This window comes from Melitaea cinxia, chromosome 7 (assembly GCF_905220565.1).
Source record: "Melitaea cinxia chromosome 7, ilMelCinx1.1, whole genome shotgun sequence".
Taxonomy (NCBI): Eukaryota; Metazoa; Arthropoda; class Insecta; order Lepidoptera; family Nymphalidae; genus Melitaea; species Melitaea cinxia.
The window spans coordinates 15152340-15180326 of record NC_059400.1 but is presented as its reverse complement, the minus strand read 5'-3'; the positions used below and the strand labels follow the sequence as shown (position 1 = coordinate 15180326).

General features: G+C 35.0%; 3 protein-coding genes and 1 long non-coding RNA gene across 4 annotated transcripts in view; 2 read left to right on the top strand and 2 right to left on the bottom strand.

Annotated features, from left to right (window-relative positions):
- Nucleotides 1-1688: 1688 nt before the first annotated feature.
- LOC123655415 lies at nt 1689-27586 on the top strand. The gene is made up of 3 exons (XR_006743395.1): nt 1689-1936; nt 27361-27376; nt 27572-27586. It is a non-coding gene; the product is annotated as an uncharacterized LOC123655415 (long non-coding RNA).
- LOC123655414 (ras suppressor protein 1) lies at nt 1948-5243 on the top strand. The gene is made up of 6 exons (XM_045591230.1): nt 1948-2217; nt 2485-2775; nt 3222-3304; nt 3679-3793; nt 4236-4368; nt 4783-5243. The coding sequence occupies exons 1-6, from the start codon at nt 2067-2069 to the stop codon at nt 4868-4870; spliced, it is 861 nt and encodes a 286-aa protein (XP_045447186.1). The 5' UTR covers nt 1948-2066; the 3' UTR covers nt 4871-5243.
- On the bottom strand, nt 6976-15731 carry LOC123655410 (nuclear envelope integral membrane protein 1a). Its single transcript, XM_045591227.1, has 8 exons — nt 15402-15731; nt 13883-14010; nt 12968-13175; nt 11634-11800; nt 10454-10669; nt 10041-10165; nt 8038-8199; nt 6976-7295 (listed from the first exon to the last, which is right to left on the bottom strand). Exons 1-8 carry the CDS (start codon nt 15472-15474, stop codon nt 7136-7138), a joined length of 1239 nt encoding a protein of 412 aa, XP_045447183.1. The 5' UTR covers nt 15475-15731; the 3' UTR covers nt 6976-7135.
- The window catches only part of LOC123655409 (myosin heavy chain 95F), a 28152-nt gene continuing 22953 nt past the window's right edge, over nt 22789-27987 (bottom strand). Inside the window, exons 21-25 of the mRNA XM_045591226.1 lie at nt 26302-26422; nt 25367-25484; nt 24822-25007; nt 23811-23982; nt 22789-22970 (exon numbers count right to left, since the gene is read on the bottom strand). Of these exons, the coding sequence (XP_045447182.1) occupies nt 23843-23982; nt 24822-25007; nt 25367-25484; nt 26302-26422 (565 nt within the window). The 3' untranslated portion in view covers nt 22789-22970; nt 23811-23842. The remainder of the gene's footprint in view (nt 22971-23810; nt 23983-24821; nt 25008-25366; nt 25485-26301; nt 26423-27987) is intronic.

The window sequence follows — 27987 nt, the reverse complement described above, 5'->3', positions numbered from 1 at the left end:
TATTCTAGCTCTCTATGGCCTATTTATGGATATAAATTTGAAAGCATTTGGGAAAAAAAATTTACAATTATTCTCGATATCAATAGTAAAACAGAATTACTTAGAATATTAGATCACAAAAAAGATTTTTATAAAATTTATACGGATGGATCCAAAAGCACCCAAGAAGTTAAAGCAGCCTATTTCGACAGTAATTTAGGCTGTACAAAATGTATTTTACTAAACAACAATTGTTCAATTTTTACTGCGGAATGTTACGCAATTTATATGGCATTATTATATGTTAATTCCAGTAGTAATATTAGAAATGTTATTATTATTAGCGATAGCAAAAGCGCTTTACTAGCTATAGACAGTTGTAAATTAACCTTTAAAACAAATTATTTAGTATTTAAGATTAGAAATTTACTGTGCAATTTAAATACGAGAAATGTTTACGTTGAGCTAGCCTGGGTACCCTCCCACAGAGGAATATCAGGTAATGAAAAAGCTTTTAGGGACTGTTGTAGTGTCGAAATGAAAGTCTTGATCAGAAGGTGTCGATCGAATATATTTGAATAAAAAGTGGTAATATAAATATAAAATAATTAACAATAAAAAAGTAAGTATAACAATAGTTGATTAGTTTTTATGACCAATCACGGATAAGCCTTGCGTCTCTTTCTCGCGCGTGGCTCTCTTTTTCCGCGCGTGCCGCTGTCGATTACTCATGCGCTTCGTCGCGAGTCGGAGGCACGGTAGCGCGGAGCGATATCTATAAATAGATCATACGTTCCCACGTCTCGCCCTTTTCGGCGGCGATCGGCGCGGCGAACGGATCTCTGACGTGTACTTCACTCGGCGGCGGCGTGATTGTACTTCGTGAAGATCATCATGAAGAATACGTGCGAGTTAGCTTGAAGACTTCTGTGAAGATCTGTGCATGTGATTGCTAGTGCATCCGCTTGCATGGTGTGCTGTGCTGCTTTCAAACAGTTCTTTTCAGAGCTAACAATCTTGTTTCACGAACATTAAAACAGTTCTTTTCAGAGCTAACAATCTTGTTTCACGAACATTAAAACAGCTCTTTTCAGAGCTATGTGCTTTCTGTTTCACGTACACGTCAATGTATCTTGGTAAGGTAATGGTTGAGGTTATGAACGGTAAAGGTATCGGTAAGGTTAAATGGTAAAGGTATCGGTATGGTTAAATGGTAAAGGTATCAGGTAAGTTATCTTGAAGCCTCATTGAATTACTATTACTACTTATGTAATAATAGTTCGATGTGGTAGGTAGCCACAAGCTGATCAAGCTGCAAAAAGTAGATATGATGAGGACCATAGAGATGTTGTTAAAACACCTTTCTCAGATTACTTTCCAATCATCAAAGACGGAATTAATATACTTTGGAGAGATTATTGGACCATAATAAAGCAGAATAAAGGACAATGGTACGCTAAAATTCAAAAAGACTTCAATACGAAACCCTGGTATAACATCATCAGCTGTGAATCAAGAAAATTTATTTCCATAATTAATAGAATGAGATTTGGACATTGTTTAATTCCCTCTCATCTTTTCAAATTAAAAATTATCCAAGATCCTAAATGTACTAAATGCAGTGAGCCATACGCCGACATAAACCACATTATTTTTAAATGCGAGTCATTGAAGTTGCATAGATTAATCCTGGCTTCGGATATAAATGAAAGCTCAGAAAATAAAATAAAGACTCCCCGCCGCCCAGAAGAAATATTAGCCAACCCAAGATTTTTTAAACCATTATTCAAGTTTATATGTTCGACAATAGAGAAGATATGATAAGAAAAAAAAAAAAAAATCTGAAGTGTAGAAGTTTTTGTTTATAATTATATACATAATAAAACAGTAAAAATTTGTACAGTTTAGAGCGAAGGACTCGAATCCAGCTCTCAATAAATTAAAAAAAAAAAAAAAAGTTCGCAGTCATTTTGTTTTGCTCCTATTTTGTCCAACCACATAAATGTAAATAAAAAAATTAGACATCTTATTGGCTGAAATTTTGACACATTATTGTAGCTACGAAACGCGTAACGCGCCTGCCTACGATGAGTCATCCTCCTCCAGTTTCCTGTATTCCAAACACTGCCAAAATGTCGAAAGCTAAAAAAGTTATCGAAGAAGCGAAAGAAATAAATAATCCAGAAATTGATTTAGTGGATAAGGGAATTTCTAGCTTGGACGAAATACCTGGGCTATGTGAGTTGACATTCTGAAACTTGTTTTTCCTTTTATAGTATAGAACAAGCTTAGCTTCGTTTTTCAAGATGTTTCATTTTTATTTATAAAACGTTTCTTGTGTTAATCATTACTATAAAAAACATTAAAAACACAAATAATTTTTTAAAAGAGTTGCTTAAAGCTATATTGTTGAATCTAATTGGGCGATGATCTAATACGATAAAGCTATGTATGAAACATACTATTGAGGATAATTTCAATAATATATTTTCGCTTATATTTCAGTTAGCCTAGATAATATAACACGATTAACATTAAGTCATAACAAGATACAAGTTGTTCCGGCCGGGTTAGCAAACCTCATCAATTTGGAAATTCTGAATCTTGCTAATAACCACATTGAAGAGTTACCAGTCAGTTTATCATCTTTACCAAAACTCCGCATTTTAAATGTATCCCTCAATAGGCTTTACACTCTACCGAGAGGGTTTGGTGCATTCCCTGTGTTGGAAATTTTGGACTTGACTTATAATAATCTGAAGGAAAAAACTTTGCCAGGAAACTTTTTTATGATGGGTGAGTATACAGTAAGAGTTGTTAACACAGTTGTATGTAAAGTTTATAGTCAAAACTGGTTTACTGGAAGCTAGTATATTTGAAAGTGTTTAATAGTGTAATTATCCTTCTTTGACAATGGCAACAAAACAGTCTCTAGTTTTTTTGTTTTCTTCTAATTGCTAAAGTCAAGTATCCATAGTGTAGAGTGAAATAGTAATAATGGATGAGAGGAGCAGCAGTTTTGTAAAAAAATTTAAAATAACTGTTACATAAATAGACAATGTTGGCTACTAAAAGTTACCTTTGAAGTTTAAATTCAATGTTATATTTTATATTTAACACTAGCAATGCTATTCATTCAGCCAGAATCTTTAGGCCATTAGTGCCATTATTACTCAGAATTTTTTTTAACTGTATAGTTTTTTTTTTTGTGTAATAGCAACAATTTCTCATGCATGTTTCAGAAAGTCTGAGAGCTTTGTATTTGGGAGATAATGACTTTGAATTTCTACCACCGGAGATTGGGAACTTAAAAAATTTACAAATTGTAAGTATAATATTATATGTTTGATATTTTTCCTTATTTTGCCACAAAGTACAAGGAAAATATGTTAACAATACATAATTCTGTTACTTACAAAGAGATCTACATTTATAATGTATATAGTGATTATATTGATTATATCTTATAAAAACAGTTGTTGGAACTGTAATTCTTCTCACCAGTAGACATGGCCCTTGGTCACCAGTAGGATATTTACACATTGTTACAGTACATTGCTAGAAATATACAACTAAGAAATTCTTATGATATATGGTCAGACTAAACGATAATCTAAGGTTTCTAGTTATAATGTCAATGAAGTCAAATGAGATGCCAAGAATGTTTTTGCATTTATTATTATTATTTTTATATTTTAGCTATCCATGCGGGAGAATGATTTGATTGAAGTACCAAAGGAACTCGGTCAATTAACTCGACTAAGGGAATTGCATTTACAAGGAAACCGTCTCGTCGTCTTGCCGCCAGAAATAGGTAAAAACTAATTCATATGAGTTAAACATTTAAGAACAAGCTTTGTGTAGATGGAATATTTTTGTGGTGCACTGGAGAGGAAGAAAAGTTATATTTTGACTTAAAATTAATCATGGTCTATTGTGATATAGTTAAGTTGAGTTTATTATAAAATGTGCATGTGTGGACCTATAAAATGTGATAAGATATAACTGGAATTGAATTTATAAATAAAAATGAGGTTTGTTGCTATATGCATATGAACATGACTGGATAGGTTTTAATTGTCTAAAATAAGTTTTATTTTCCATACATTTGACTCCTATGTGGAAAAAGAAGAACTCATAATAAAATAAATTATTATGTATTGAAATATAAAAAAAAAAAAATTCTTCAGAAGTTTTGCTAATATAATAACTAATTTACACAAAAATTCCAGTTACTAGTATGTTACATTTTTTAGGTACACTTGACCTTGCCAGTAACAAATCAGTGTTGAGATTAGAAGGTAACTTCTGGATTCCACCTATCGAAGATCAACTAAAGTTGGGACCCTCACATGTGCTTGACTACTTGCGGTCGGAGACTTACAGAGTGTGAGTAATAGTATACTACTTGGACTATGTCTACTAATCCTTAATGCTAATGTCTTGTAGAAATAAGTGCTGCATAATTTCTTCTAAAATAGGCAAATTTAACAAATTTTATAGACAAATTTAGCACTCATAAGCTTAATGGTTTCACTGAGATTTGAAAACTTTAACCATTTCTTGTTAAAATATTTAAAAAAAATTGCATCAATGCTTATTTTTATGGACCAACTATCGCCTTTTTTAGGCATTGTTAATATTAGATTATAACACTACATAGAATTTTTTCAAAAACTCGGTAGTAGCCATTCAGTATTTAAGCGGTAGTAGCCATTTAACTGAAAAATTTGCGAGAATATACACTATAATTATGTACTTTTATGTATTGAACTTATTTTTTTTTTCTAATAAACGTTGCAGGTTGTACAGTCGTCATATGTCGGCGAAGCCACCCCCACCGCCACAGACCCTCGACAAAAGCAAGAAAGCTTCGAGAGCTCGGTCTTGAATACTGTGTATTAGTACTCGTCATAACAAATATTTAGATATTGTAGAACTAACAATCTTAACAATTTTAAAATCTGTTTGATAGATGTGTTGTATGTTATAAAATGTTCTGAATAATTTTTTCATTGTATTAATATCCAATCGATATATAATCCATAGTAAAAGTCTCACAGTCAGCCCCTAGAGATATTTATTTTGTATGGGGGTCACACACAATACACAAGCACAAACGCCCAGAACATGACAAAAATCTTTATAGCCTTTATAAATGATTGCAATAAACAGATCAAATTTATAAATACCAATGCAACCGTCGTTAATGTTATCTATTTATATGTGAAAAGTATGTTAAAATTAAAAAAAGTATTCGCAAACTACCTTCAATTTACTGTATTCAAGGTTGATTGACTCAATATCAGTTAATTATCATATTTTATACCAATGAGAATAATGGAATAAATTACCTAAGTGTAATAGAATAACTACTTTGTAATAAACAAGCTTGAAGTTTTTAACATATATATATATATATATATATATATATATATATATATATATATATATATATATATATATATATATATATATATATATATATATATATATATATATATATATTTTATTTAGAGAAGATTAATATTTCTAGAGGCCACTGTTTTTTTTTTTTTAATATTTTGCTTAAATAATGCTTTTGCTTACTACATTTTGCTAGTGTTTTGCGATTTAATATTAGTTTTATTTTAATTTTTTTTTGTCACAAATTGAAAACAAGTAATTCAAAACGTGGCATAGTAAAAAGTATTCTTTTTTTATATATAATCTCATTCAACCCATGACATTAAATTTTGCTAACAAAATATTTAAAATGGCTACATTTTTTTATTACAAAATTTGAAGATTTTCCACAATTACATATAAAAGAACTAAAGAAAGAAGCAGACATCAATTATTTTATGTTTCAAGTAAATTCATCTCGCTTTAATGTATTATTAGTGTGCAAATTTTTATTCATTATTTAGGTTTCTCATATTATTCAATTGAACTGTGGCCCCTGTAAGTGCCATAATTAAATTATAAATGTTATTTAAAATATTAATTTAATAATTTAAGGGTAATAGAAAAATAATTTTAATAAAAAAATCTTTATTTCAACTTAAAAATAGGAACACAATGTTAAAACAAAATCAAATTAATATAAGCCTTTCAAACACATGGTGCTAATCAGTAATGTTGTATTGTCAATTTGTAATTTAATTTAAATAATTTAATTCTAAGAAATAAAATTGTTACTAACAAAATGACTTTTTCTGCCAAAACCTCATTAAATTGTCTCTAAGAGACTGTCTCAATGTGAAAAATAGTTATTTTGAATAATTGTGAAGTATTAATGGCTCATAATTTGCTTACAAAACAAAAATATTACAATTATAAAATTATTTTAATTATGCAGATTTTTTTACTGTGTACCTTAGTTCAGAAATATTTGTTTACATATTATAGCAAAAATATAACAAGAAAATGAAATCATTCATATGACGATTGAGGCTGTAACATCCCACGCTGGGCATAGGCCTCTTTCTACATGTTGGAGATGGATCGGAGCTTAAGTCACCACTCTATCCCGCTGTGAGTTAGCAGATAAAGAATTCATAGTAATATGATTCAACTCTTATATATGTTATACACAACCAACTGATCACACGGTCAGTTCTCGGCACAAACTTGTTTTATAACGAAGTATATTAGAACAATTTCATTTATGTATGTACCTTAAAATAAAAAACAAATTATGACTACATTAAAACAAAATTTATTTACAACTTATTTTACTGTGTCAAATCAAGAAGAATGAGAGAAATAGAACAGATCACAAAGCATAGAAAAAAACAAAATAGTTTTTGAAATAGAATTGATGTTCGAAAGACACAATTATATAAAAACTGAGATCAATGAAATTGGTTGATTTATTTTAATAGTACATAATTAATTAAAGAAAACACACACAATACATGATTTAAAAAAAGCATAGAAATTAAGTAAAAAATAAAAAAATAAAAGTTAGACAAAAAAAAAATTAAAATTATATTTTAAAAATAAACAACTTTATAACCCTAATGTATGTAATGTTACAATTAGCCATTGTCATAAAACATTCGACAACACTCACCAAATCATCCCAAATCTGGGAACAACAAACTTCATCGACTCGTCGAATTTCCTTCTGAAATGTTTCTTTCAGTGAAGACCATATCGACTTTTCATCATCTCAGTCATCATCATCGTAGTCTGAGTCATCATCGGATATCTCCATGTTCCTTGTGGAGTTAGCGACGGGTTTGGGGTGTTCCATGGAGAACGCGTAAGACTCGTAATTTAGTACCTCATCGTCGCTTAGATGAGAGTCGCCTTCTACAAAACTGGCGAATCTGAAATAAAAATTTTAAAACTAGATTCATGATAATCATAGTTGGGGTAGTGACGAAACATACTTGAATGAGATAGGGTTAAAAATGAAGCCATTCGTAAATTGGATCTAACAGCGGAAAGCTGCTTGATAAAATATGATCTGACAAAAAAATAATAATGATATAAAAATAAAAATTAATAAACTAGGCTATAAATAAACTAGGGGATTTTTAAATCAAACAAAAGTATGCTTCTATTTAGTGTAGTAGTATATGGCTTTTTAGCTAAAATATATTTTGTAAGGTAATTTTGAAGTGAACCTTCTTTACACTCGTTGTGATTTGTAACTCGATGAAACGAAAATGCGTCACAATCAAGGGAACGAGATTTATGAAACATTACACAGTATTTTATATTCTTAGTGAAAAGTCTCTCGTAGGCTACTTTAGAAGTTTCACCTCAGCCGTACGTGAATTGCACACACACTAATTTTATATTAGTCACACGACTCTCTAGGTTTAGACGTACGCATTGCTTAGGCTGCGTAACTGCAATTATAATATAACTAAATAAAAACTTCGTCGTCTCACTCGCACACTACGCTTGTGCGTCATCAAAGAGCAGGATGGATATACCACGAATATCACTTTCCGATCTTATCGAGTGCTGTAAAAGCACAACACGAGAGAAATATATTCGTCTCGCTCGCGCAGCACAAGGCTCGGCGAGTCCGGCGCGCTAGAGAGAGACGGCAGTACGTACCGCTTGCTGTCGTGCAGCTTGAGCATGATGCTCCACTGCTTGCAGTCGGGGCTGGCGCAGTAGCGGCGCAGCTCGTCGAGCGCGCGCTTGGTCTCGCGCGCGCCCTGCTCGTAGTACTGCGCGTCGGTCAGTAGGCGCGGCCGCGGCGGGAAGCGGCGCCGCCTGCGGGCGGGTTATAAATACACTAGGGCGGCAGAGCGTACGGCCCACCCGATGGTGAGCGGTTACCGTTACCTAAAAACGACTGTTAACAATAAAAAAATACACCAATAGCATTTATTGGTGTACTTTGCGACTTATCAAAGGCATTTGATAGCGTGGATCACAAGATTTTATTTAGAAAACTTGAGTATTACTGTGTTAATGGTAAAGCTCTTAGTCTCATTGCTTCGTATCTATCTACTAGAATTCAAAATGTATCAACGGAACGAAGTCTTCTGGACTTGCACTAAAAATGGGCGTTCCACAGGGATCGATTCTAGATCCTTTTCTTTTTTTAATATCTATAAATCATTTTCCATTTTTTGTAAGAGTTATTTATATTATTTTGCCATTTGCTGATGATACATAGCTTTTTTAAAGGTTGATAAGAAAAAAAAAATTGTGTTGACATGAAAAGTTCTTTATCGCAAATTCAAGGTTGTTTTAAAACAATTTGGTTTTAAACGTCACGAAAACCAAGTGCGTTGTGTTTGGGTTGCCCAATGTTAAGCATCCGAATTAAAACTTTGAAATAAATAACGAGAGCCTTAATTGCCTGATTTAATACTACAGTTTTCTTAGGAATAAATTTGGATTCGCAACTTCAGTGAAATTTCCATTTGTCATCCTTGAATGGCAGACTCAGCTCCGCAGCATTTGCAGTTATAAAAGTTCAACTACTGACCGACGTTGCTACTGCACGTTTAATATATTTTAGCTATTACCATAGTGTTATATCTTACAATTTATTAAGGGGCTGATAGACGTGCGAACTTAAAGTACGCGATTATTAAAATCGCGAACTTGCTCGGCTCGACGTCGGTGACACACGTGAAGCTTACTCATTTTAGAAATTGTATCGTATTTTAAAAACCGAAAAAAGACGAAGTTCTGAGATAATTCATTTTGAGTAACTTCTCAATCAAAAGTAACAAAAATTACAAATACCTACACTACAAGCATTGCGCGTCCACGGACTGGCGAAACATAATTGTGTTTGCTTGCAAACAAAAAAAAAACCATTAATAGAAATAGCTCCAAAAAAAAACCCGTTAGATCGCAATCAAATTGACCACACGACACACACCAGTTTTCGATTAAAATAAAAATCATGGAAATCGGTCCACCCAGTCAAAACGCCTGAGATAACATACATAAAAAAAGTGCAATCGAATTGAGAACCTTCTCTCTTTTTTGAAAGTCGGTTAAAAATAGCGGATTGCGGCTCGTAGTGTTGCCACACGTAGAAGCGGAGGCGGGTTACGAGCAAAATTTCAAACTTGTCGGATCACCAAAGAACTTGCTTGGCGGTTTTAAAAAACGCGTACTTAGGGTGACACACTGGCGAAAAAGGTCGTCGAGCCACAAGTTCACGAACTTTCTCGCACGTCTATCACCCCCTTTACTGTAGAGTATTGCTATTATTATATTACAGATATCATGACTGTATTTATTTTGCAGATTGAAATGCGTCGAATTGCCGCATTTTTTGCCGATTCTTCTCTATAGAATCTACATTCCGAATCGGTGGAAGCTTCATTTTAAAGTATAATTCACTATAAAACTTTAGTTTGCAAAATGACGATTCGAAAGTGCTTTTGAAACCTATTTGAATTAAGTTATTTTTTATTTTGATTTTTACAACTTTATGTAATCCACGCAGAGTACAATAATCAAGATGCCAGATTTTTTAATGCAAATGAACTAGTTTTTATTGGCATTAATGACTAACCAACGAACAACCTGTTATATACAATCTCACGATTTAATCTTATTTAAGAAAGTTTGTCAATAATACCTACCAATAGCCCTGTATATAGTAGAATAGAGATTTCGGGAAGTACTTGGCTCCCAGTGAGAGTATTGCGACGGCTGTGGATGCTTCTTGATACTGACTGCTGAACACTGTTACTAAGGCACCCACACCCTGGAAATAAATAAATCATTTAAACTCAACATCCAGGACATAATATGTCAGATAACATCAAAGACAGAAGGTTACAAATGACCAAAGATAAGAATCTGGTCAGAGGTCTGAGTTTCAAAGATTAGTCATTTTAAGGGATAAATCCTCTTTATATCACAAAAGCAAGTGTCAATGTTTTTTTTTTATATTATGAATAAAAAATATTGCATAATCTGCATTAATTCATTTCATGAATTATAAGGAGTTTGTTTGTGTATTATTTTATATGTAAGTAATGATACTATTTACCTGCAAAGTCCACATGACTAGGTTTTTACTTCTCTGGTTCTTTGGTGGTCCGACTCTATAGCAGATTAAGAAACTTATGAAGGCTGCTATCAAGATGTACCAAAATAAGTACGCACTGTATGTTGCCACAATACTTTGTATGTTCTCCCACAGCTGCTGCACTAAGTAGACACCTACTGTCCAACCACCGATTAAAAGACCGTAAGTTAAGGTTCTCTGAAATCAAAATTTATATTAAAGATTGACTTTTTAAAAGCTTTTATTTAACTTACAATGTATTATATTATTTTTGTACGTATGTATGGATGTTTGTTAGGGTGGGATCTTGCAACTCAATTTTGAAGCATATCATTATCATCATCAGTTCAGCCCATCACAGTCCACTGCTGGACATAGGCCTCCACAAGTTCTCATGTGTTTTGCCATAGTCACCACGCTGGGCAGGTGGGTTGGTGACCGCAGTACTGGCTTTGTCGCACCGAAGACGCTGCTGCCCGTCTTCGGCCTGTGTATTTCAAAGCCAGCAGTTGGATGGTTATCCTACCATCAGTCGACTTTTTAAGTTCCAAGATGGTAGTGGAACTACGTTATCCCTTACTCGCCTCTTACGAGTTACGACACCCACGGGAAGAGGGGGGGGGGGGGGGGTGGCTATATTCTTTACTGCCATAACCACACAGCAAAATCTTTGTAAAATCATTAGTTGAAGCATATATCTTTGCCAATTGCACTAATTTTTTTCTAATTTACCTACATAGATAAACAAGTAAATTAAATAACTTCATTTTATTTGTTTTTAATTTTAATAATTTTGAAACAAAGTAAATACAAGTACTTGAATCTTATGACAAGCTTAGCGCATTCCAAATAAAAGCTTGTTTTTTTAATCTTTTTAAGTTTAATTTATTTACAATTAATAAATTAAAAAAAGAAACGTAAAATTATATTATTTTCATGAGAAAATTCATCTATAAATCAGTCAAATACACTACTTCTAGTTCAGTTGGAAACTATCTTTTTTAAAAAATATATAAATTAAACACAGATACAGGGATAAAAAAAAAAATAATCAAAATTCTAATCAGCCCAATTGACACCGGTAATTTATCCAAATATGGCTAAACACTTAAAATTTAGTAACAAACATTAATGATAGGTACATAGGTACATAGGTACATACCCCCGGTATGAATCTCGTAACGTAGTAAACAAGGACCATGAATGAGGCTGACACACCAACCACAATACCACACAAGTAAAAGAACACAGGGTTGCCGCTCAAGGACCGAGATGCAAATATAAGGGATACACCGATAACCATCATCAGAACACGCCAAAGATCGACCCCTGCAACAAAATGGGTTAATTTTATCACTAGCTCCATAAAATATACATTTATCTGAAAGGTATTGTTTATATAGGTGTATTTGCTTTATTTTTTAGCATAGTTATCATAAATACATATAAAAAATGTAAATCCAATATGTTTGTGCACGCTAATCTCAGAATCGTCTTATGGCATTTAGTGTTTGTTTCATGTCAATCGGTTCATAAATAAAAATAATAAATAAATCAAAAAGATCTATTTAAAAAATGCTGTCCAAAGTCACTTATCCATACGGACGAAGTCGTGGGCACAGTTAGTCTTATATAAAAAAAATTAATTACATACAGCATACAGATTCTACGAGTGCTTTATTGCATATGTGTGTGAAAATATTAAAAGGACATTTCTTTGTTTTACAAGTTACTTATAAAGTGATCAATATAATTAGTTGATATCAAAATGATCGGTAATTAATTACTTAACAGTATACACTGTACGCCGCGTTGGCGCAACGGTCACAGCCATGGATTGTACCTCTTGCGCTTGCGGTTGCGGGTTCGATTCCCGCACGTGACAAACATTTGTATTGGCCATACAGGTGTTTGCCGTGGTCTGGGTGTTTGTGCAGTCCGTGTGGGTCTCCCCGCCGTGCCTCGGAGAGCACGTTAAGCCGTCGGTCCCGGTTGTTATCATGTACACCTGATAGCGATCGCTACTCATAGTAGGGAATATATCCGCCAACCCGCATTGGAGCAGCATGGTGGATTAAGTTCTGATCCTTCCCCTACATGGGAAAAGAGGCCTATGCCCAGTAGTGGGATATTACAGGCTAAAGTGTATACACTGTACTTATACATGTTAAAAATAAAACTTTTTACTAGGGTACACAGCAGAATATATCTTGCACAATATCTCGAGTAGCTCATCTGGGAAAGTACCTCAACCTTACAGAAGATTCTCAAGTAGTATTGTGTTCGTGTAGTGAGTAAGGTAGCTAGGTCTCTAGGAGAGGCGAAGAGGTTAGTGTCAGTAATGAGCTTGCAACTACAATTTCTGCTTACTTTCAGACAGACATACACTTATTAATTTACAAGAAACAAAACAAAAACAAAAAAACTAGATGAACAAGAACAGGGCTACTTTGTGACGGTAAACTTGTTATAAAAATAAATAAGAGTTCAACTTACTCTGAATGTGTAATTCAATATTGTAGTTCTGTTTAGTGTTAAGTGCCATACAAGTAGATCTGAAAATATCCAGCGACACAGTCTTGTAAGATTTCTTCCTGAATAGATTACTGGTCAGACCATAATCGTTCTCATACTCTTTATAGACCTCTTCTGGGTTTTCACCAAGGTACTGACTGAATTCGTCATTTTTTATTTTTATTTGGAACTAAAAAAAAAGAAAATTTTATAAAAGTACAGTTTATTAATGTAATGTTTAAGACATTAAATTTGTAGCGACATCTATCCTCGCCACATAGGAACTAAGAACTGACGTATCCTACATCGCGATATTAAAGTTATTCGAAGATTGAAGATATACACAAGAACCCGACAACAACTGTCTGGTTGGATGAACTTCTCTTTGCGATGGTGGATGAGGGACTCCACATCCTCACACACTTTTCAAACATTAATAAACTATGGAGTTACAATGTATAGCAAGTTCAAAGACATTTTGCACTGCACATATGCTAAAAAGGCTAGGAAGGCTAGGAAACCTTATGGTTATTAACATGTTAAACGCCAGCTTGATTTTTTAGTTTTTCTGTTTGGGCCATGGGGGATACCATGTAGTTTTACACACAATTTTTCCATTGGTGCTGCGGGGGACACCACATGAACATGAGCGAGATGCAACATAAAAAATATGACTTAGAAAAATATGTCATATAGTGTAAAGAAAAATAGGTAAGATCTTTAAGAATGGGTATGGTAATGCAATAAAAACTTATCACAAAGTTTGTGTAAATTAGGACTTTTCAACTGGCCCCATGGACTAAACAAGTGAGGCCCAACTGGTGTCCCCCATGGCGTTCAACATGTTAACACATATTGCTTATCTAAGAATATTATTAAAATTTAACAGTATCTTACCTTGACGGTTTGCCACAGCGTCAATAAGTTTTTCGCGGTTCCATTGTAGCAGTAAATGTCAATATTTTGTTTCAAGGACTGCACATTATGCTCGGGTAGGGTCAGCTTGGTTTCGTTGAGCCAGTGAACTAAACATATAATAGTATATATTTTTAAATTAATGTATCTTGCATCCTTAATGACGTAATTAATCTTGACCAATCAAAAAGTTATCTTAGCTATGTAAACAAACTAATTCTCGACTAATTTATTGATTGGTTGATTGATAGACTTAATAGCTTTCAGTTGTGCCATTGGCGTACGGTTGATTCAGCTAATGTCACGTAAAATTTAGAAGACACGGTGGAAATTGATCGGTGTTGAAATGATTTTTCAGTCTTCAAATTTAATCAAATTGTTTACAAATGACATTACATATTCAATTTTAATTATATGAGAATTATGCTTGCAGCAGTCAGGTTTAAAAAAACCGAAGGTCATTCGTTAGTTAAGTGGCCTCGAATTTATGGGGTGAAATGGGGGTGGGGGGGTAAAGGGTGGTGAGGAGGATGGGTTTTTAGCCCGCCGAATGTGACGTCGCCGAAGGCGACCAGCTTCCGCTGCGGAACGGAGCATGAGGGCGGAAGGGCTGCACTTCCCGCAGCGCCGGAGCCAAGCGTTCCTCTAACTTTCGAAATTCTTCTTCTAACCTCAAAACTTTAACCATGGATATCTCCATAACCATGGGGTTCTGAGGTGTGACAGTGGTACCAGGGGTAGCGTCCCCCCCCGTTCCCCCCACGGTCCCGAAATTCGGTTTTTCCTAATCTAAAGCTTTGTGATTTAAAGGAAATGCTAAGTGACGCGTTATTTTGGTCAAAAGTGTCTATTTGTTAGTCGTTAAACGTCAGTTCGTATCGTTTGTTGATCTTGCAATCGAGATCGTTTTTACATAAATTTGTTCGAAAATAAAGTGTGAAAGTTGGTGAACGGAGCATATGAGTGCACTTCCCGCAGCACCGGAGTTAAGTTGGAGTCAGATGCGGAGCTCTAAGGTATTGTAATATCTCTGAATCACGTAAAGTTAACCTCAAAACTTCAAACACAATATCTTCGAAACCACGGGGTTTACGCGAAAAGCACACTACGAGGGGGGTAAAAAAAGCCACCTTCCCCCCTCCCTTCACCCCCTCTTCCCCCAGGACCCCCTAAAATTGGAGGCCACTTAACTAAAGGTTTACCAAACCGAATAATTATTAATTATTTATTAATATTATAGTACTACAATAATTATCTTATAACTAACGACTACTCTACTCGAAATGTGAATAAAAAGTAATCAAAATAATAATACAATTACTAAAGTTAGAAATTAAAACAATGGGGGCATTGAAAGGCTAATACGGGGAACTTGACTAATGTGGGAAGCTCGTAGGGTGGTCGCCTGGGAAGATTCCATCCGTTTGGTTAGGCATATTAGTGGGATCAGGATTCCGTAACTAGAGTAAGTAATCTAATATTATAAAAATAAATATCTTACCGTCATAAAGTTGAGAATTAACTTGAGTGTTTAAAAATAATAATAACACAATAAATCGTCCGTTTGACTCCATATTTCTATGACATAAAGTAACAAAAAAAATAGTTCGAGAATGTTGGTATATATGTTAAGTAAATGTCACGATTTAAAGAGACATTTATAATGTTATATTACTTTTAATATGTAAACAGAGAGTACAGTGCACTCCACAGAAGCTTTGAAATCGAGAAACCAAAGTAAATTAGTTTATTAGTAAATACAATTGACAGCTACATGACATCAAACAGCAAAAAAAAAATCGTGATCAAAACAGATAAAATATGAAGGAAAAGGATCAAAATGAAATTACCTACCCCACCCCAGCCTGCAAAATAATGATATTTGTAATAAAATAAATACTAATTGATAGATTTTGAATAGCTCAATTCAACTACGTTGTCCTTTTAAATTGCTCACCTCAAATTGTATAATTAAAAATCAATTTATTTTTTTTTAAAAATCAAATATTTTCAAACTCCTATATCTTTTGATGTATACAATATTTTAAATTGCTCAAAGTGTAAAAAAACTGCTCAAGTTGCATTTATAATTGCTCAAGTATAGTTTGGAACAGATCCACTTTCCTTAATTTTTAAATAAATATAAATAGTTTGAACAAATAAAATAATGATATTTGTAAAAAAAAATACTAATCGAAACATTTTCAATAGCTCAATTCAACTACGTTGTCCTTTTAAATTGCTCACCTCAAATTATATAATTAAAAATCAAATTTTTTTTAAAAAAATCAAATATTTTCAAACTCCTATATCTTTTGATGTATACAATATTTTAAATTGCTCAAAGTGTTAAAGAACTGCTCAAGTTGCATTTATAATTGCTCAAGTGCAGTTTGGAACAGATCCACTTTCCTTAATTTTTAAATAAATATAAATAGTTTGAACAAATAAAATAATGATATTTGTAAAAAAAAAAAATACTAATCGATACATTTTCAATAGCTCAATTCAACTACGTTGTCCTTTTAAATTGCTCACCTCAAATTATTTAATTAAAAATCAAAAAAGTCGTTGAAAAATATTCTTTTATCAATATTTTCAAACTCCTATATCTTTTGATGTATACAATATTTTAAATTGCTCAACGTGTTAAAACCCTGCTCAAGTTGCATTTATAATTGCTCAAGTACAGATTTAAACAGCTCCACTTTCCTCAATTTTTAAATAAATATATAAAGTTCGAACAAATTTAACGTTTAAACCATAAGATAAGGTGAGCGCTGCGGATGCGCATAGACAATGACGGGAAGCCAAAAAAAAAATGCGGATATTCGTAATAAAAAGATGCGAATCGTTCGATTTTCAATAGCTCAATTCAACTACGTTGGCCTTTTAAATTGCTCACTTCAAATTATTTAATTAAAAATCAAAAAAGTCGTTGAAAAATATTCTTTTATCAATATTTGCTGCTGAGCTGTTCCAAACTATACTTGAGCAATTATAAATGCAACTTGAGCAGTTTTTTAACACTTTGAGCAATTTAAAATATTGTATACATCAAAAGATATAGGAGTTTGAAAATATTGATAAATTATTTTTTTGTTTCAACGACGTTATTGATTTTTAATGAAATAATTTAAGGTGAGCAATTTAAAACGACAACGTAGTTGAATTGAGCTATTAAAAATCTAACGATTAGTATCTTTTTTATTATGAATATCCGCAATTTTTTTGCTTCCCATCATTGTCTATGCGCATCCGCAGCGCTCACTTGGCTTATGATATACGTTAAATTTGTTCGAACTATATAATTATATTTATTTAAAAATTAAGGGAAGTGGAGTTGTTCCAAACTGTACTTGAGCAATTATAAATGCAACTTGAGCAGTTTATTAACACTTTGAGTAATTTAAAATATTGTATACATCAAAAAATATAGCAGTTTGAAATTAAAGATAAATAAATATTTTTCAACGACTTTTTTGATTTTTAATTAAATACTTTAAGGTGAGCAATTTAAAAGGACAACGTAGTTGAATTGAGCTATTGAAAATCTATCTATTAGTATTTTTTTTTACAAAATCATTATTTTATTTGTTTAAACTATTTATATTTATTTAAAAATTAAGGAAAGTGGATCTGTTCGAAACTATACTTGAGCAATTATAAATGCAACCTGAGCAGTTTTTTAACACTTTGAGCAATTTAAAATATTGTATACATCAAAAGATATAGGAGTTTGAAAATATTGATAAAAGAATATTTTTCAACGACTTTTTTGATTTTTAATGAAATAGTTTAAGGTGAGCAATTTAAAAGGACAACGTAGTTGAATTGAGCTATTGAAAATCTATCGATTAGTATTTTTTTTATTACAAGTATCATTATTTTGCAGGCTGGGGTGGGGTAGGTAATGAAATTTGACATAAATGACAACAGATAACTAATGGCTCGTATATTCACACAGACCATAGAAATACTACATACTACTCCGTGTATATTCGATTTGTTTTCTTTAAAATTTTAAATCTCAATCACTTTCTTTCTTTGTATAAAATATCTCATAAACTCTGTCATTAAATTGTTGCCGGGGCAATCGTAATCGTTCCGCTGCACAACATGCGTTCTTGCTTGCTTGATTTTTTTTATTGATAATTTTGTATCGTGTATCAAAATATTTTATCTAGTTTAGATTGATCTTAAACACTCTGACTTTGGCAATTCCTATGGGAATCCAATTATAAAAGAAGAAGAAGTAGTTTGATCATATCTTAAAATATTATAAAAGTCTCTTCAGATTTGTCTGTTCGCGATGAACCAATTAAAAAAAATCACTGAACGGATTTTTATGCCTAAAGATTAAGACTGTTGGCTCCGTATGTAGTGATCCTGCTGTAGGGGCTTACTCCCTAGCTATACTACCCGTAGACTTCTTCTTTTGGAGTTGAAAAGAAATAACACTTTTTGCTGTTCGGATCGGAATGTATTTATTTCAAAAACTTACGACTACATATACAAAATCTTATTGACATTATAAACGTCTTACATTAATTTTAAACAATATTTAAAATTTGGCTGTCCAATGAGATTGTTTACACATAGCGAAATCGTATGTAATCATATTATGCATATGTGTAATGTAGGTAAACCCCACACAGCTTTCTGTCCAAGGGTTGTGGGTTCGATTCCCGCCATAGTCTGGGTGTGTTTATTTAGAAGCTAGTAAGCTTGGAACCATAGGAACAAACTTTCTTCTAATTGGATGGGGGTGGATATAGATTACCCCGCCTGGCTCACGACCACTATCATGACAAAGCCGAACCGCCAAATAGCTTCGGATGTGTACCAGTTTGATGGCATGTAACCCAGTTCCTCTTATACCACCCTATCATTTGCCTTTGTGTGTGGCATCCACGCCAGTCTTTGGTCCTACACCAGTGGCGCGGCATTTCGTGCGGTGTGGCGTGTGGCGCTGCCATGGGCTCCAGGGAGACCCTAATAAAACGGTTCACCGCTGGCCGCCCGGTGGTTAGTACCCGAACCCAGACCATCACAGCTTGGTAGGCTTTCCCGCCACCACCAAAAAAGTCCGTTAGCTAATCACCATGCTGGAGTGGGAAACCGGTGTGGAACTCGATGATTGGTTAACGGGTCGGATCGTGGGCCCTTCCGTCCCCCGTGCCAGTGAGAGACTTTTTTTTTTTTTTAATATATATATGTATACATCCACGGGCTTATGAACCCATGTCCTTTTTTATCCTAAAAACATCCAATTTTTATTTTTATTTTTTTCTATTTCAAGGCAGGCGTTACTCAGCAACATCGCTGTTCAAGTCAGACTATGTTTTTCTCTTCTCTTTCACTGGTTCTTAATCTAATGTATGGTACAATTTGTTTTTTTTTTTGTATTATTATTATTTCCTTATCATACTATACTTATATCTAGCTTAATCTTACATTATTTACATGCGAAATAATCGTTTTCTTAAAAATATATTTTTTAATATTATCTATGTTACTACCAACTTACTTTTCCCAAGCAAAGCAACCTATTCGAATTTTATTTTGACATCTCGAGAATACTCTCAACGACGGCGGTGTCTCTATTATGAATCGCCATCTTGAGACTATGCTCGAGGATGTCTTTTTCCGTAGCCTCCGCCGCCCTACCGACGAAACGACAGATCGCGTCATCTCTGTAGTCGGTATAGTAGACACAGGCCTTGGTGTGTCTAGTCACCGCGACTATCGCGTGCGAAACGCTGTCATGTATTCGCAGCCTCCCACTCCTCGTCTGGATGACGATGACACTCTCACTCGTCTGGCCCTGCGCCTCGTGGATAGTCAATACACGCGACCCCTCCCCTTTCCCGTATCCCCGGTCCACCAGCAACTTCTTCTCTTCCTGCGTGAAGACCAGGTATAGGGTCCAGTTCTGTCTTGCAGAGATTCGCACGCCCGTGAAGCTTTCCATGCGCAGGGAACGGATTATTGGGCTTGAGCTATAAATATCATTGTAGACCTCGCTGATGGCGAAGGCGACATCCTTGGGGTTTCGGTGCGTACAAGACAGCTCCCACGATATGCCTGTTATCAGGGTTGGTCTGCTGTACCGCATCTTGAACAGGTTTTCCCTGTCGATGTACGCTGCTGGTTAATATCTCCGATGAGGACCACCTTCTTGGCCCCTGATAGTCGGGCTGCCATCACTATGGCCCCGAAGTGGTTCATGAGGGCTTCATCTACCGTAAGACGGCTGATTTTTGCGCCCCCTCGAAAACCATTGACCAGTACGGAGGCCATAGTGCGCACCTTAGATTTGGCTTTAACGCCATAGCGGTGTGCCAGCTTCTCCTTAAGTTCTTTGGCAGCCTCGACTGTGGTCGTGATGACGACTTCCTCGTCCTCATCGAATTCCCCGACTATGCGAGTTGTCTTGCCACATCCTGGAACCCCATTTATCCATTCCAGTGATGGTAGCCCCCAGACCACGGAAGAATCATCGGCGTCACGGTCCCCCGTGATGGTTTGAGCCATCCGGAGTATCCGATCATCCAGCATTACTCTCGTGCATCTGGCCACTACCACCACCGGGTCCCCTGGTGGTGTATTGAAGATCTGAGGCTCTTGTTCCTGCCCCTCAGACTCGACTGCGCTCACGAAGCCTGCTGTGATGTTATATGCAGCCATATACCTCCCCGACATATTTCCTTTGAGTACCTGTCGAGTGTCGTTGTTGTAAATGGCTGCTTCGGCTTCTTCGAGTTCCACCTCCAGTAACTTTAGGTTGTTGCACTGGTAGGTCTGCATGATCTTATTGCATGTGGCCAGGTTCACCTCTCGGTTTGCCTTTGTTATGGCCAGGAACTCGGTAAGTGCATTTTGCGCGTGTTCAGACGGTGTGGACGCTGGTCGAAGTCTTGGTGGTGTTACTTGCCCCATATCGGCCCTTGTTCGAACAGTTGGTGGCGCCTCCGGGTGCTTCGAACTTTCTTCCTCGGTGAACCTTTTACCCCACTGAGAGACTACTGTCTGTTGTCGTAACTGACTAGTGCCGGTGTACTCATTGCCCACGGGACTGCCGGGGTTGCCTTGTGATCCTTTCTTAGCACTAGAGAATATGACTAACGGATAAGTTTTTAACACATTCGATGTGGACTTCTGCATCATAAGGGGTCTCCATAGTAACTTGAATGTCGTCCACTACTATCTTGAGACGGCGAAGCCGACCTTACTCTTTCTTGTTGAGACACGTATATCTCCTACTCTACTCCTAAGGATACCTCGTACCTGTGCTATCCAGGGTACAATTTTGAGTAAGTCTTTTTACCCAAGGCCGGCGTGTGTATGTACGTAATGAGTGATATCTGTTGTCGACGGCTCCACAACTTGTCCGTTGGAGATAGAGACCTGTCCATTTTATGGGTGCGCGTAGACTTTGGTGGCGTTATACGTATCCACTCGTGCCAGTAAAGATCTCAAGCGGTGATGCTGAAGTCGATCGTCTCTTCGGCACGTCGAGAAGACTGCAGACCATGTGTTTCGTCGGTACACCTGCGCAGAAGTAGTGAACCTGGGTGATTTTAATACTCACCACGTTGAATGGCTAGGTTCACGCACCACAGACCGCGCAGGGAGAACCGTGTATAACTTTGCCCACGCGTATGGTTTCTCTCAAATAGTGTCAGGTATTACCAGAATTCTTGATAGAGAAGATCATACTCAATTAAGTGATATTAGAAAGAAATAAAAGACATAATATAATTAGCTTAAATTTATTTGGTAAGGCATAACACAAAAGTCATGTAATATAGGCATGAAAAAGGCACTCACTATAACTCTGTACTCAAGTTAATTGTACTACACATTTCATAATACACAATTATAAACTCTATTTTAATATATTGATCATAGGAATGTTTGAAATACTGTTAGAATTATACTTTCAGTTAAATTTTTAAATAATACCAAAACTGCCACACCAGTCTTTTGCATTTGGAATGCTTTAATAAATACTTTTTTTTTACAACTCATCTACTAAAAAATAATCACAGTTACAAACTTTATGATTAATTCATGCACTGTAAATAATAAATATAAATTTCCGAATAGAATATTTAATATATTATTGTATACTTAGGCACTTGTACTTCATAATGAGTGTTATTTTTAAACATTTCTTAAAATTTTAGCTAAGTTACAAGCTAGTGGTAAGGAAAGCGGTCGTGTTAAGGAATGGAAATTACAACTTTCAATGGAGTATAAACTTTTAGTATTTGTAACTTTGTATCATTCTTTTATTTACTTAAATAATACTTTAATTTTCAATTTGATATGTTCTTTTATATAAAATTCACAGTAAACATGTAATTATGCTTAAACAACAAGATAACTATCCACTTTCCCCACCAAAGCTATTTACTACTAAATTGTGTACTTTAAATTTAAAATATCAATTCTACGGTGGAATATCCTTTGAATATATATTGCACTATTATATAACTATATTTCACATTACAAGCGATTTTATAAATATAATAAAATAACTTTAATTTCATTATTCAAAATTCGTTCAAAATATTATAATAAATGAAATTTCCGATTGTAAATTTTATCCCTTAGTCGTACTAACGATTAACATCAAAAGAAATATATTAGTTTTATCTTGTTACAGTAATCTCCTAGGAGCGTTGTTACTAGTTCTCATACAAAAAATTTAATGAGAAAATATAAATAAGCTAATATTCACTGTGTGTAATGTGCCCTTTGGGATAAATTTCTTCATTTTTCAAAACGGAATATATCAAACTACTCTCGGACTGTATGACTTCATATTTACCTTTTCTTATCGCAACATTATAATTTTCGTTAAAATTATTAAATAAGGATCAAGATATATGTATATATTATTATTTTGTATATATTTTTAAAACTGTAATAAAATACAATATAAATACGTGAAGGCACATATGAAAGCACTAAATTACTTGACGTATCTCTATCATAATTTTGAACTATGTTTCTATGTTTTGATAATTTAATGGGCTCGTTCTGAAATGTAACCCAATACCTGTAAATGAAAATAATATAGTCAGTAGGGTTAATGTGAGTAAAAGTCAAGTTATTGCGCTTATGCATAGTGTCGGATAATATTCTTTTCAGATTTGTCGATCAACTAGTTCGCTAGTGTACAAGTCTCCTCATTTCTCACATAGTTACTAGGAAACCAATAATTCGTTTAAAGCATTATCGGCAAGTTTGTGTGCATAGGCGAACAGTATACGTAGTGTTGTTCTTAGGTCACTATATCAAAATTCTAGGACAATTTACGTATGATATTTCTTAGTGTGTGTGCCAATAAATTTGGTAACATTTGCTCATGGTCAATGCAGTTATCTCGGTATGGTTGACCGCACACATATGTAAACACCGGTCAGGACATTGAATTTCACGTGCATGCGTATTGATCACACACACTAATCTATGTTAGCTTACGTTGCTACGCGTCAGAGTAAGTACGCACTCAGTCTTAATACGCACGCGTGTAAAGAACACACACTCTAACAAACCTTATCTACACATGCGTGTGTCTCACATAAACATACCACATACTGTTATGTAGTTTAGTGTGTGTGCACTTACTTTTAGTCACACACACTAACCCACCACACCAGAATCTATCCTGCTCAAAATCTGGAGCAGTTCGTCTGGGGAAGTACAGAAGATCGCTGCTAAATAGCACTGCTCTCAAGCATTGTTGTATTCCTGTGGTGAGTAAGGTGGCCAAAGCCTCTGCAAAGGACCAGGGGTAGCGATGCTTCTGGTATTGTAGGCATTTATAGACTTCGGTAACCGCTTACCATCAGATGGTCCGTACGCTTGTTTGCCGACCTAAAAGAAATCACCTTACCTAAGTATGCACGTATATTGCCAAGTGTTAGTCTAGAGGGCGCGCGTGTATGGAGAACCGCTGTGTCGCGCCCATTCGCGTTCAAATTCATGTTCCAGGATCTCAGCCCCACGCTTACGTGTCAAACCTGTCTCGTCTAGGCTCAGTTCACACATCTGCATGTCGTCGATACCTGTAGCGAAATGGTCAAATAGAAAAATATCCGGCACACGGAGGAGTAATTTTAAATAACTAGGGCTGTCCATAAACGGTTTTTGCTTAGCGAGACGACTTATGACAAGGGGAAGATTTATTTATATAGACTATATTAATATCAACCATAGACTGTACCATACAATCATTAATATAAAAAAAATCATAATATAAAAATAAATTATATAGGGGGTTAGACTGCGTTCCTTCAAACGGGATCTGTAAGTGTTAAAGATCACGTTCTACGTGAAAAAAAAATTCCTAGCTCTTTTTAAAAATAGCTTTGTCTTAATACATGAGCTACTCTGGCAACGTACTTCTGCATAATCGTCTAGTACTACTTTTCATAGCCCTAAAAACATTAATAATAGCTACCGCATATAACTAAAAAACTGATATAGAATCTAATTATTTTTCAAAATTACCTCCTCTATTTAAATAAAGCCAAATTTAAAAAATGGACTAGGATTTTATTTTCACGCAGAACATTATCTATTACGCCTACAGACTTACATTGCCTTACTCCCCATTTTAAGGAACGTAGTTAGGAGTGGAACATCTGTATGTCTGTGTGCTATTTTTCAATCACAAAATCATTTATGCGGGTGAACATAGCTTTTGTAATGTAACATTTGTTATAGAGGTTCATTGAAAGCGTGCGTGTGTCAAAGTGACCAAAAGGGTAAAATTCTCCTTGGCGTATTTTATGGATAGCCTCATACAGATTTCTACTTTATTTTCAAAATATTTGTTAAATTGAATTGGAGACGAAAAATGGAAGGAAAAGAGGTACATAGAAGACACTTTTTGAGTGCTCACCAGCCTGGAGAAGCACGGGCGTTTTGTCTGGGTGTAGTTCCATCTGGCGCGCCACGTACTGTCCGTCGAAGTGAGCGTACCACCAGCCGCGTCTCTCCTCTCCTCCGGGACGTACGAAGGGGATGCGGAAGTAGCGGTGTCGGGCCCCTAAGATGTCGCCTTTTTGCGGTAGCCGTGGCGTCTTCGCTGTTGTCGTATTGTCGTGTTAGACGGTATATTAAGGGAGGCATATAATATAATTTTAATATGCAAAATGACATGTTTTTAAGGCAATTTGAATAAAATAATCTTTGATTAGTATTTCATCCGAGGGGAGAGTGGGGTGAGTGGGGAGAAGGGTGGGGTGAGTGGGTAGAGGGGTGGGGTGAGTGGGTAGAGGGGTGGGGTCAGTGGGGAGAAGGGTGGGGTCAGTGGGGAGAGGGGTGGGGTGAGTGGGGAGAGGGGTTGGGGTGAGTGGGTAGAGGGGTGGTGTGTGAGGAGTGTTGAGGGTGGGGAGAGTGTTGAGGGTGGGGAGGTTGTGAAGTAGACAGTGGGGCGGCACTGACCGGCGTCGAGCACGGACTGCGGCGCGCGCTCCTGCTCGGCGAGCGTGCTCTTGCGCGCGTTGCGCGCCTTCCACGCGTGGTACACCTTCAGGCGGCGGTGGAACTCGTGGCGGCACGCCTGCGGGCGCAGCGGAACTAGCACTATATACTTTTTTTTATGTCACTAGATCGGCAAACAAGCGTACGGCTCACCTGATGGTAAGCGATTACCGTAGCTTATAGACACCTGCAACACCAGAAGCATCGCCAAGCGCGTTGCCGACCCAATCCCCAATCCCCCCAGGAGCTCTGGTCACCTTACTCACCAACAGAAACACAATACTGCTTGAAAACAGTATTATTTTGCTGTGATCTTCTATAAGGTCGAGGTACTACCCCAGTCGGGCTGCTCCATATTTTGAGCAGGAAATTCCTGCTGTGCCCTACCTCAGTATACAGTATACTGCGGTTATATATGCATATGCGGTCCATATTTGGTCTTCGCAAATATGACCATGTCTCCAATTTTCGTAAACAACTCAAGTGGTTCCCTATCCGCTTTCGCAGGAATACTCACATCCTATCTTTACTTTATTTTTTCTGTTCAGATACTCCTCTTTACCTAAAAAATCGCTTCGAGTTTTTCGACTCATGAGCGTTCTCTCAAGTCATCTTTAACCTTAACACTCAAAACTCCTTCCCATACTACTTGCTTTATTCAAACTCATTTTTTGTTAAAGCTGCACAACTTGGAACTCTCTTCCCCTTTCTATAAGGGAAGCTCAATCTCTATCGTATTTTAAAAAATATCTAATGGTTTATTTTATGTCACAAAATAAGTCTTAAATATTATCTCCGCACTATATTATGTAGAATTTGTTTATGTATTATTATCGCATTTGTATAAAGTAATGTATGTGTAGAAAAGATTACTGTAAAAGAAATCATTACTGTACCTCTAGTAGTTCAATATCACAGGACGTATTAATAGTGTCCCGCAGTTCTGAATACTTCCACTTCGACAGGTCGTACTTCTGCTTGCCTTGTAGAGCCTGCTGCATGCGGACGCGTTCTGATCTGTTACGTGATAGACATACATACAATATTGAGGTTATTTGTATATTTGTGTGTGTGAGACATACAGTTCGAACGAAATTAGCGTTTATTTAGTTAAAAGACTTTTTAAATAAAATTACAATTAAATTAAAATAAAAAACTTGCACATTTTAATTTATCCATCATGAATAGGACATGCTGTAATTTTTGTATTGAGAAAAATTTATAGACTTAAAGAATTGTGTAGTATTTTTTTTTAATTCACAACAAAAAAATAATAAACCAAAGTATATTTAATTTTACAAATTAATCCCATTAAACATAACATATAAAAAAACAAAAACAAACATCACTAGCTAGTTAGATATAGTTCAATTCGTTTTTATTTCGTTAGAACTGTATTAGGAATAGACAACTAGAGCTACAACTACAGACTAAATAAAGGATAGTTAAACAGGTTACATACATGCTAATTAATTACAATATACAAGAATTTAGGTACATAACGTAATGTCATACAGAGAAATCATATTGTAGATGATTTTTAAGGTGATTACTATGACTAGTAACTGAGGTAGGGATATATCCTGCTCAAAATCTGGAGCAGACCATCTGAGGAAGTACCTCGACCTTACAGAAGATCACAGCTAAATAATGTAGTGTTGACAACAAACGTAATAAAAATTCCGTTTAACATACTCGTATAAAGCAGTGTGACTATGAAAGTATAGACATTGAAAAATTTACTCATTATGTAAGCATATTTATTTTTTAAGTCTTTATTATATATTAATATGATAAGTAAAAAGTATTTTGATGTTAGAGTTGTTTAGGAGTTTTATTAATCCAAATTCATAATAACTAACGTAAGGATTGAGTTTTACTTATTTAGCACTTATTTTAGACTTAGATATTAACAGTAACACCTTTACGCCTTACACCGTAGCTAGAGTCACAAGAAAAAAAAATATGAAAGTGTATGACATTGCGTTATTGACAATCGAAAATAATAAAAAAACACGTGCAAGAAAGAAATATTAAGCGACAGCCTAGTGTTAGGAGTTAGTTTTGTTAAGAACCTCTTTCAATATCTTGCTATATTTTAACTTATGTTAAAGTGGAAAAACCTTTTTTTATGACATTTTTTTTTCGAAACAAAAAAAAAATAAGAATTTTTTTTTATAATTGATTCAGTCTGTAACATCCCATTGCTGGGCATAGGCCTCTTTCTCCATATCTAATAATACATAATAATTACTTTATTGTATCATTTTCTATTAAAGTTTCTGCAATATTTATCTAAAATATATCTTATATTTTTTAATTTAATATTATAGTAGTTATATTTATATTGATACTAGTGTAGTATATGATACTAGTATATTTTATCTGATATTATTTCTACACTACTTTTTTTTTTTTAATTTTAATAAAAACAGTCAATATATTGAAAGAAGGATGTATAGCGTGCGAAAGATAAAACATTCTCATTTAATTCAACATTCATTGTACCTGTTCAATTTATTTTCTCCGTTCACTGAGTCCATTGTTGGGAAACTGTGCAAACACATATGATTACAATGTGT